The sequence below is a fragment of the Macadamia integrifolia genome, chromosome 6, assembly GCF_013358625.1.
Source record: "Macadamia integrifolia cultivar HAES 741 chromosome 6, SCU_Mint_v3, whole genome shotgun sequence".
Classification (NCBI taxonomy): domain Eukaryota; kingdom Viridiplantae; phylum Streptophyta; class Magnoliopsida; order Proteales; family Proteaceae; genus Macadamia; species Macadamia integrifolia.
This window is the reverse complement of record NC_056562.1, coordinates 146,600-158,853: the sequence shown is the minus strand read 5'-3', so window position 1 is coordinate 158,853 and position 12,254 is coordinate 146,600. Positions and strand designations below refer to the sequence as shown.

General features: G+C 37.6%; 1 protein-coding gene across 2 annotated transcripts in view; it reads right to left on the bottom strand.

Annotated features, from left to right (window-relative positions):
- LOC122081142 (calcium-dependent protein kinase 20-like) overlaps positions 1 to 12,254 on the bottom strand; it is a 38,173-nt gene that overhangs the window by 17,983 nt on the left and 7,936 nt on the right. For both annotated transcript variants that reach the window (XM_042648131.1, XM_042648130.1), the window contains exons 3-4: positions 1,536 to 1,679; positions 1,253 to 1,405 (exon numbers count right to left, since the gene is read on the bottom strand). In XM_042648131.1, coding sequence (XP_042504065.1) covers positions 1,253 to 1,405; positions 1,536 to 1,679 — 297 coding nt within the window. The remainder of the gene's footprint in view (positions 1 to 1,252; positions 1,406 to 1,535; positions 1,680 to 12,254) is intronic.

The window sequence follows — 12,254 nt, the reverse complement described above, 5'->3', positions numbered from 1 at the left end:
CTTCCTAAGGCGAAGGTCATCCGGGTAGTATATTTACAAGTACATTGTACAAAAATATTGATATTTGGGGAAAATGAGGTTTACCTTTATGCTCCAAGAACCTTTCCTCAGGTAGATGTACCTTTTGTGTAAGATTCAAGGGTAGAACGAAAGATTGAAGGAGAAATTTCAATTTCTTGGCTCATTTCCTATGTCTCCTACCTCTTACAATCAAAATAAGGGGAAGAGAGTCGATTTTTGCAAAAGGGGCTTGTTTCCCTCAAAACAAGCCTTTTTATAAGGGATTGGTAAGACCAAAATGGTTGAACCCATTGAAATGGTCGAAATTTGTCGAAAATGGGAACTTTTAAAAGTACCAGCGCATTTCGTCTCGGTCTCCCTCGATACGGTCGAAATGTTGAAGCATGCCTGAGATTCACATGTTCATATCATGAAGGAAGAAGAAACAACTTCCGACTTTACAAATAAGCCTTTATATTTTCTATTACCAATTAAAACCCTCCTATTCATATTTGGTTCCTGTTTTATCCCCAGTTCAATATGCAATTCCAGAAAAGCCCTTCTTTCCAAACATATGCGCTGTTTCACTTGTTTACTTCCCTCTTATAGCTCTGAACCATTTCAGAATTTACAGATTTGTCAATATACCCTTAAATTGAGATATTTATCATTCTCATGGGCCCAGAGAGACCAAAAATTAGGGTTTTAGAAGCCGGAGTTGCATTATGAACACATCTCTACACTATCACCATGTTTGATATATGGAAGGGTGATGCAGAAAATTTCAGCCCCAGATTCAACCACATACCCTCCATATATTGCATATTCCCTTGTATTATGAGCCATCTATTTCCTTTTAGAAAGGTTTCATTTTTCCACTGGATTTTCAAAACTTTATTTTGTCACTTGACCAATCAACTCTATTTTGTCTGAAACTTGACATCTGCACAGAACTTTGGGTGCCATCCACAAAATTTTATCTCTCTATCCAATCTACCATGTGGCACATTTTTGTGCCAGTCTAGAGAAACTCTTTAGACCTGCTGAACTAGAAAAACTTCGTCCATTTGGTCATTAGCCATCTAAAGGTGGAAAGCTACTAGTTCTTCTGATTGGGCTGTCCTTTGAATAAATTGCAACAACAATTTCAGGAACAAAAGAAAAGAAAGCTACTATGATTGTTAATCATGCTCTAATTCCCTCAACCACTGAAATGTCTGAAAAGCACATCATTGGAGAAAGATGAACTTACAAAGAACCTCATGGGCTGTGAGCCGCTTTTTGGGGTCTCTTACGAGCATTCTCCTGACCAAATCCTTTGCACTTTCAGAGATACTGGGCCATGGATCTGATTCAAAGTCTAGCTCACCTTTTAACACCTGCTCAAATATTCCCTGCTCTGTTTCTGTACCAGCATAAAAGTAAACAACAAACAATGTAGATGTTATTCCTAGATTTATGGTAGCCATAAAGGATATATGGACAGAAATAAATGAATGAGAAAGCAAGAAAGCAATGAAACATGAAAATCTCACCATCCCAAAATGGTGGGACCCCACTTAGTAAGATATAAATGATAACCCCTGCACTCCAAACATCGCATTCTTGTCCATAATGCTTCCGTAACACTTCTGGAGCAACATAATAAGGACTCCCAACCACATCCGTGAATGTTTCCCCTGAAGAATGAATTTTTCAGATCCTGATCAGATGGCAAGGGACACAAATCGACAAAAGTGGAGTGAAGAAGGATAGCATGAAATGAGTGGCAATGAGTCTACCATTTCAATGAAAAGAAATGATATCTTGATTCTTCTACATAATGATTAAACACACACTACAATGAAATATTGTGAGGTATCAACATAAATACTAGGGTTCTAATATGTAAAAAAATTTCTTTTCCTGTCGGGGGGTGGAGGGTTGGGGGTGTTGGGAGGTGGGGCAGTTGACTCAAACATCATGCTCCTATTCTGCTTCATGTTATAACTAGAAGCAGAAATTTAAAAAATCAATAAACAAACGTTGTAACAATTTTGGGCTGAAGAAACATTTTATAGTACTTGTTTTAAGTTTCAGCTTTAGAAAGACAGTGACTTTGTCCTTTACATGTATGAAGTGCAAATAGTCAATTTTCAGAAATAATTAAATATCGAATATCCATCATACTTTAGGTTAGTCAACTGTGATATCAAATCACAATTTTAAACATTTTCCACACCAATTCTAGAGTAGCTTTTGAATTTTAATAGTAGAAAAGTTCAGTCAGAATTAGATAAACCGATAAACAACAGAATCAAATGCATGCACTTTGTTTTACATAGGATACACAAAACCCAGACTTATCCCAACTCAACGGGGTCAGCTACATGGATGGTACAAAACAAAAAGGGGAAATCTGAAGTCAACACAAAACTCGGACTTATCCCAACTCAACGGGGTCAACTTTGTTTCCAAGGTTGATCTCCAAAGCTCTAACTTAACATTAATCCCTGTCTTGTCTCGTCCACCAAAACGATATCCATTGGTGAAGAGCATACACCACTAAGGATTAAAGTATCGGTATCGATCTAGCCAAAATTAAGATACATCGGAGGGTATTGTATCATATCAAAGATACGCTAAAGATACAGACATAAATGGATAGGAAACACTTTTTTATACACTTTTGCATAAAAAAATAGTTAAAAAAGCTATATATAACATGCATTATGCATAAACACTAAAATAGAGAGTATTACACTAAGAATCCATGGTTCATAGTTGTTTATGGGTGTAATATGGATTCCCAACCTTGATTTCCACTTTAGTTAAAAGAAAAAAAGGCTGGCAGCAGCTTTAGAACAAAAATCCCTCTTAAAAAATCGTGTTTTGCTGAGAAATGACCCATCTTGGCCATTATATGACCGTAGTGTACCGTATCAGTAGATACATACTGAAAGTACCAATACTCTATTAGAAATTAAAAATCAAGGTGAAATGTATGTTTCGGCATGTATCAGTACGTATCGGTATGTATTGATATGTATAGGTGTGTATCGGTATGTATCATACAATACAAAAGGATTTTAAAATTTTTCCTTACCAATATGTATTGGTTGATACCATACGATACGTCCAATACTTTAAAACTTGCACACCACGGGACCTCATCTTGAATGCTCTTGCACAAATCATCCATCTATGATAAGCACAAATAAATAAGGGCTTAAGGCTGATCCCTGATGTAACCCAATCATAATTGGGAATTCATTGCCTTGACCTCCCACAGATCTCACACTAGTCACCATACCCTCATACATATCTTTAATTACATCCACATAGGATGTACATACAAAGAACATGGTACTTGATCTTGGATGTGCCTGGTAAGCCTGGTTAGATCATCCATGATGAGCGTAAACAATATATGATACACATCATATACTCTATCTTCGTTCTGCTTATCATAAAACCTCTAGATTCCAAACTTGATCTCCGTAGTTCCAGTTCAGTATTAATCCGTTCCACTGTCTCATCTATCAAAACAATACCATCAACAAATAGTATACACCATGGTACTTGATCTTGGATGTGCCTAGTTAGATCATCCATGATGAGCGCAAACAAATAAGGGCTTAGAGTTGATCCTTGGTGTAACCCGATTGTAATTGGGAATTCACTATTTTGGCCCTCTGTCGTTTTGACACTCGTCACCACTCCCTTATACATGTCCTTAATTATATCTACATACTTAATTGAACCCCTTCTCTTCCCTAGGACATGCCAAATGAGCTCTCTAGGTACTCTGTCATATGCATCTCTAGGTCAACAAAAACCATATGGAGGTCTTTTTTGTGAGCTCTAAATACTTCCATAAGCCTCCTTAGGAGGTACATAACTTCTATCATGGATCTCCCTGGCATAAAACCAAATTGGTTCTTCATTACTTCACTTTACTCTCTAAGGTGAGCTTCAATAATCTTTTCTCATAGTTTCATGGTATAACTCATTAGCTTTATGCTTCTATAGTTATTGCAGTTTGGGATATCACACTTGTTCTTATAAATCGGAATTACAATGCTTCTCCTCCAGTCATCTAGCATTTTCTTTGTATTCAAAATTTTGTTAAACAGCTTGGTTAACCAAGATACTCCAAGTGCTCCTAGTCTCTTCCACACTTTATTTGGAATCTCATCCGGTTTTGGTGTTTTACCTACTTTCATCTTTCGTATGGCCTCTTTAACTTTGGTTTCGCCAATTCTTTGTAATTACCTATGAGGTGTGTTGGCTTGATGTTGTCTATTCCACTCTACTTCCAGGTCCAACCTATCAATCAAAATGTTTCATTTAGTAGTTTGCAAAAATAATCACTCCATCTCTTCATAATGTCCTCATCTTATACTAGTATTACCATCCTCGCTTTGAATGCATCTAACATGGTCCAAGTCTCTTCTCATCCTTTCTCTTATTTTAGCTATTCTATCTATCTCTTTTTCCCCTTTTCTTGTATTAAGGTTTTCATAAAGGTCATCAGCAAGAATCCCAAATTTTTCGAAGATTTTTTTATACTAAGGGCAGTTTTGTACTTTCAAGGAATAGAGTTTCTCTATATGTAATGACATATGTACAAGGGCATTTGTGTCTTTTTAATTTTTGAATCAATTGAATAAATAAGAGGCATGGTGGTCTAATTGGCCTATTCACATAATCCCCCTTTTTCTCCCCCTCAAGTCTCTTTCTTCTTTCTCTCTATCGCAATCTCTCCTCTCTCGGTCCCTCTCATGGTTCAAGATTTCCACCGATACCGTCAAAATTTTTCACATTTCCACGGTATCCCAGGACTCTGATACCAAATACCATGTGACTTTTAAAAGTCGTTGGTTATCACCAGTATAAACCAAAATTCCGATATTTCGACCGAAATGTGGGAATTTTCGAGCGGACCAATTGGTCAGCCTTTATAAAACCTTCTTAAATGGGAAACCAAGCCTTCTTATTTCAAAATTTCGATCCTCTCCCCCTCTTTCTTCTCTATAAAGTGGGAAACTTGGGAAAACACTCAAGATTTTAACCTTGTGCTATCAAATCTTCATTTTAAGCTTGGATCTTGCACATTCATTGCAAATCTTCCTAAGGAAGGGAGCTTGGACCAAAAAAGTAAATCCCATCTTCCCCCAACCTTGTGTGACATCCTTCGAGAGCACTAGTTCATATGGATATGGTGGTGGGTATGGATAGTATGGTGGATCTTCTACTTCATTTAGACAAGAGGGTAGTTCAGCTAGTGGGTCATCTTTTGTTGACAGTATCTTTGGGTATTCATCCCAACCTTGTGTCACATCCTATCACTATGACTAAGCCATTCCCTTGGCTGGGATACATAGCTGATGTTGATAATGCATCTTATAGATGGACAGTGATAGACTACCAAAACATGTCATGAGACTCATATGTGGTGCATTTAGAGGAGCCGCTATGACATCTGCAGTGGCACGCAACTAGTCGATTGGAACCGCCTAGACACTCTACTTGGAATTGACTGTTGAGTGTTTAGTGTTGACTTTTGAGACTTGCGACTTTAGAGGTAACTCACAATTATGCGATATTTTTATTTATTTTGGATCATTTACATTATGTTTTGTTTGTTTTAAATTTTTAATAATGTATTTCACATTTTTTGTTTTGTAACTAATATATGTACTTATGTAGTATAGTTTCAGTCAACGACTCAACGTACAGTGGCAAACTTTGGTTAACACCACACGTATGACTTTAGGTGTTTTTTCCATGAAACTAATTATGTGAATGTGTTAAAAATGTCTAAAATAGGATATACACAAAAAATAGGTTAAAAAAAAAAACATATTTTGGGGGTCGAAACCAAAGTTTCCACCAAAGCGGAAAAATTTCCTTGGTTTCCTCAAAATTTCCCAGATTTCCACCTAAATATCACTCCCCAAGGGTCGAAACTAGGTCAAAACCCGATATTTTGAACCTTGGACTCCCTCTTTCTCTTACAGGTTTGAGAGTATCTCGCTCTTTCATCAAGAGCTTAGTAAATTCATCAAGTTCTTTGTCAAGTTACCACCAACATATAGTTGGTCAGTTCCTTTGTCAATATGAATCTTCATCAGTATTTTCAGGATAAAAGACTAAAAAATGTTGGAGTTAAAAGCTTGTTTATAACAGAATAATTAATTCAAGTTAGGTTCAAGATATAAAAATTTTAACCCATCCACATCCTTAGCTAGTAACACCAAATATTTTGTAAATACTCACTAAATTTCATATATATCATATTATATAAGTGCATGTACTCATGCTCAGTGGCTAATATTTTCTTGGACTACTTTACCCTTCTTGTTTATTTAAATACCTTCTTTTTCATTATCACTTTTCTTCATTTTTTTATTTTTCATATATTTTTTGGTTCCTTTATTTATTTTTGGCATAATTATATATTTTCTAAAAAAATAATTTCTTTATTAGTCGAACTTTGACGCCCTCTTCTACCCAAAAAATCTCTCATGCCTCTCTCTCTTTCTTTGATATTTATTATATACTTACTCTATTAATTCCTTATCTCTCCTTCTATCTTGCCACACCAAATTGCTTTCTTAATTTCATTTACTTTCCTAATTGGTTTTTTTATTAATTAGTAACCCCCACGCCCTCTGTGAGAAGAATAGCATTGCACTATAATGGTAAGGAATAGATTTCATCATTTTCTATATAAACTTGTAGAGCCAAGGGCTCCTCGCAATATAATGAATTTAAAGCTTGAAGTTATGCAACTCTGCTGTGAGATTCAGTCAGCTATGGCATGAAGATAGGACAGAGGGAATCTGATCCTGTGGGTGGGAAACGTGGGCTATCTTTCATCATACTTTGTTTTATTCCAAACCAAGTACTAATTTTTCCTCCATCGATTAGCTTTGCTGATTTAGGTTTTATTCACTGGTTTGCTTTAGATTTCATCATTAGTTCTGGTTAGTAATACTGGTAATCAATTCCTGGTATTTCAAATATCATTAATCCCTGAGTTAACCACTGGTGGCACCCCTGTTTTGACCCATGTTCTGTCAGTTTTAATATTGCACCCGAGACTGATTTAATATTTATAGGTTGGGACAAGCTTTTGGACTTCAAGGCTCTCCTAAAAGGAGCACTCATCCCGGGTATGAAGAAGATCTGACCAGAAGATCTGCCGATATATAAAATTACGTGAATCCAAGCAAAGGCAAAGCAAACAAAAAGTTCCAGCAACTCTTAAGTCTGAAATTTTGGATTCTCAATAGCTGGTACTGGATTCTTCTGAAAAATAACTCCATCCCCAAGGAAGGGTAGAGACTCTAAATGTAACAAAAAGAAAGCATGTGCTTGATCATTTAACATGTGCTCGGAGCATATTTGACATACCCTTATAATGGGATTCATCATGCGTATTGCACTCCACAGGTGGAAACGAATTAAGGACATGAAGTGAAAGATTGAAATACTTCAAACACTCTCAGTCTGGGAGAAAGCTGATCATTGCATTTTCATATTCTAGCAGATCATTGCATTTTCATATTCTAGCAGATCATTGCATGTTTTTTTCTTTTAGGGGTGGGGTGGGGGAAATTTATAACATTCTAATGGATGACAGGCAGCTATAAAGATTTTTTAATAGTAGTAAACCATGACCAGTATCCAATATATAATAGTATAAATCAGATTGTAAAGGAATAATGAGTTTAAAAAGAGCACCACTGAGGTGTGGCAAAATAGTATTGTACATTGGAGAGAAACAAGGTCACTTTATGTGAAGAGGAGAGGGATAGACACAATGATGCTAGCGTACCCTACCCAAGTAGCAAAGAGAACCTTTTCCCCTTAAAAAAAAAAAAAAAAAACTGAAGGTTGTTGATTCTGTTCCTCATCTATTATATCAATTCCTCATCTAGCGTACCCTACCCCAGTAGCAAAGAGAACCTTTTGCCTCAAAAAAAAAAAAAAAAAAATGAAGGTTGTTGATTCTGTTCCTCGTCTATTATATCAATTTCATAATACCAGCACATAAAAATGACTGATGGCCAAATAGAATGTCATGGGAAGCACTCACACTCGAAGTTTTTGAGCTTCTGACGTTTGAGCTCTCGGGTTTTTCTCTTTGCCTCACTCGGATTTTTTTTCTTCAGCAATAGATTATGGCATTTCACTACAATGGGACTGAGACCCAATCATCCTATGGCGCTTGCACTCAAAGTCTTTGGGCTTTTGGGGTTCTAAGTTTTCTTTTCGTCTTTCATATTTATTTTTCTTCAACAATGGATTATGGAACTTTCACTACATTGGGACTAAGATTTCCTTGATCTAAAGGCGCTTGCACTCAAAGTCTTTGGGCTTTTGGGGTTCTAGGTTTTCTTTTCGTCTCTCATATTTATTTTTCTTCGGCAATCAATTATGACATTTTCACTACATTGGGACTGAGATTTCCTTGATCTAAAGCGCTTGCATCAAACTTTTTCTTTTATTATCTTACTAATGCAGTTGATTGATTACAGGTAAATCCCTGAATCTTTTCTTTTCTTTATGAGGTTTGAGTTGTGAGTGCGTCTCTTTCGTATTTATTTCCTTCTTTTTTGTTTCTGTTTTATGCCTGCAATGCTATGATTGGCTGAATTCGAGCGGGAAACTGAGGTTTCTTTTAGTTGTAATTTGTCTGTTTGTATTTTTTTTCTACTTTATTTATCCACATAAAGAGGTCAGTATATTCCAACTGCAAGTAAGTGTGGAGCCCTTGTTTTATAACCATATTTAATTTCATTCTCATATTCTTCATATGAGAGATTGTTTTTCTACATTTAAATCTGATGGTTGGATGCATGACTCATTGGTTTGGAGACCTTATGAGAATTTCAGAACTTATTAGTCATGTAATCCCCAAGTCTAAATGATAGATAATCATCCAAAACTTTTTCCAGTGTTGACAACTTGATTACGATCGTGGTTTTGGTAACTTCTTTTCATTTCCTCCTTTTTTTTATCCCCCTCCCCCTCCCCCTCCCCCCCCGATCCTCCCTTCTCTTGCAGAACAATTTGATGCCCACTTTATTGCTTTTGTTTTCATTGGGAAAATGATATAGAAACCATGTATCGATAATAGGAAATAGATCTGCAAATTGTCCAATTAATGTATGCCTTATATTGACGCACAAGAAAGTTGAGCATCTAAAGAAGTCATTTATGACTTTTGATATTCTATTTAAATTGATGTGAACAATAGAAACAATCCAGCAAATAATGAGATTATGTACTAAGACTTAAAAAACCTACAATTCTATAAGTAACGAATATAGAAGAGCCAATTTTATTTTAAGACAAGAGCCTAAGACCATATTATCAGTATTTTTTGCCATGGTTATGTAATACAAGGCATTGGTTTGAGAGCTGCTGCAATGTAGAAACCTTGTAACCAAAACAAGAAACCAGAAAAGAGAAGAAGAATAAAAGAAGGAGAGACCGAAAGCTGTCCAGAAACAGAGCAGCCTGCAATCAGTCCAGAATAGGCTGATCGCAGGTCAATATGTTGTCTATATAATGCATAAAACCAAAGGAGAAAATACATAAAAGCCCCTTACTAAGCCGCAGCCCTAAATTACCAAAATATGGACCCGATAGGGGCCTTTTGGTCCTATCGGGTCCAGGTTCTGACGCTAATCCTTTATCGGGATTAGCTCTGCTTCTGAACACTCCCCCTCAAACTGGAGCATACACATCACCCATGCTCAGCTTGGTACAACCATTGCGAAAAGTGGGAGCAAACAAGGACTTAGTGAACATGTCAGCTAACTGATCCGATGAAGGAACAAAAGGAGTTTCAATCAGCCTCTTCAGAACAGCATCCCAAACAAAATAACAATCCACTTCTATGTGTTTGGTTCTCTCATGGAAGACCGGATTACTAGCAATATAAACCGCAACTTGGTTGTCACAATACATTTTCATTGGCTTGGTCATTGGAAACCCTAGCTCCAAGAGTAACGACCAAAGCCACACCAACTCAGCAGTGGTATGAGCCATGGCTCTGTACTCAGCCTCTGCACTGGATCGGGCAATAGTGGTCTGCTTCTTGTTGTGCCACATAACAAGATTACCTCCAACAAATGTGCATTATCCAGTAGTAGATCTCTTATCACTAGCAGAGCCAGCCCAATCAGCATCAGAGCAGCCAACTAGTTCATATGCCTATTAGGTCGATAAATCAACCCTTTTCCAGGGGCACCTTTTAGGTAACGAAGAACACAAACAGCAACATTCCAATGGGCTTTCTGAGGAGACTGCATAAACTGACTAAGAACTCCAACAGCATAAGAAATGTCAGGACGAGTCACAGTCAGGTAAATCAACTTGTCAATCAAGCTCCTGTACTGATGCACATCCTAGAGGGGTTCACCATCATCCACACCAAACTTTTGGTGAGGATCCATAGGAATATCAACAGGTCTGGATGCAAGCATCCCAATATCAGATAGAAGATCCACCACATACTTCCTTTGAGACAAACTGATACCTTTCTTGTAGCAGATTACCTCAATCCCAAGGAAATAATGAAGTTGGTCTTAGATCCTTTGTCTGAAAATGGTGCTGGAGATGATTTTTTACTTTAGAGATTCCTACCTCATCATTACCAGTCAAAATAATGTCATCAACATACACAACCAAAACAACAAGTTTATCACCTCTGCAATGAACAAACACAGAATGATCAGAATAACACTAAGAAAACCCATAAGTAACTATGGTAGCACTAAACTTGTCAAACCATGCCCGAGGAGACTGTTTCAGCCCATATATAGCCTTATTTAGACGACACACACGACCTGTGCTCTCCCCCTGAGCAACATACCCCGGAGGTTGCTCCATATACACCTCTTCCTGTAGATCACCATATAAAAAGGAATTCTTGATGTCCAACTGAAATAAGGGTCAATCAAAGTTGACAGCAAGAGAAATAAGAAGACGAACAGAATTCAGTCTAGTAACCGGGGAGAAGGTCTCAAAGTAATCAACACCATATGTCTGAGTATACCCCTTAGCAACCAGACGGGCCTTCAACCGCTCAACAGAGCCATTAGAATGATACTTAATAGTGTACACCCAACGACACTTCACCAGGTCCTTACCAGGAGGTAAATCTACTAGGCTCCAGGTACCACGACTCAAAAGAGCATCCATTTCTACATCCATGGCAGCCTTCCATCCAGGGATACGGAGGGCCTCAGCATGGGTACGGGGAATAGGGTTGGTGGAAATGGATAGGGCAAGACCATGGATAGGAGAGGGAAGATGAGATAAAGACACAAAATTATCAATAGGGTAAACAACCATAGATTTGTGAGTGCAAGAACGAGTACCTTTTCGGTGCGCAATTGGTAAGTCATTAGATGGAAGAGGAAGAGGAGCTTCACCTGAGGAAGCCAGCAGTGGAAGAAGTGAAGCATCTGGAGTAATTACCTCACCACTTGGTTGTCCAATCTTCTTCCTGCGCTGATAAACCTATAGATAAGGGGAGTCACTGGCACCAGAGCAGTAGGGAAGGGTATAAGGGAGGGTATGGGTGGAGATGGAGAAGACCACTCAACACTAGACGAGGACACTAGAGGAGGGTAGAATGAAGTACCTTCAAAGAAGGTCACATCGGCACTGACAAAGTTCTTGTTTGTAGTAGGGTCATAATACTTTACCCTTTCTGATTACGAGAATAGCCTAAAAAAACACATTTAGTAGACCTAAGAGACAACTTATCAACCGGCATGCGCAAATTATGAACAAAGCACACACACCCAAAAACCCGAGGAGGAACAGGAAAACTCGGGAGATTAGGAAACATAACAGAAAAGGGAGATTTGTCGACAAAACAGAGGATGACATGCGATTAATCAAATGACAGGCAGTTAGGACACCATCACACCAAAAATGTTTAGGAACATGCATGTGCAACATCATGGCTCGGGCAACCTCAAGAAGGTACCAATTATTGCGCTCTGCTACTCCATTTTGCTGTGGAGTATAAGCACAACTAATTTGGTGGATCATCTCATGAGTATCACAAAAATCAAAAATATCAGTTTGAGCATATTCTAAAGCATTATCAGAACGAAAAATTTTAATAGGAATGCCAAACTGAGTCTTTATTTCATTATGGAACTTTTTGAATACATGTCAAAATTCAGACCTGTCCTTTAACATGTAAAGCCATGTAAGGCGGGAATGATCATCCACAAATG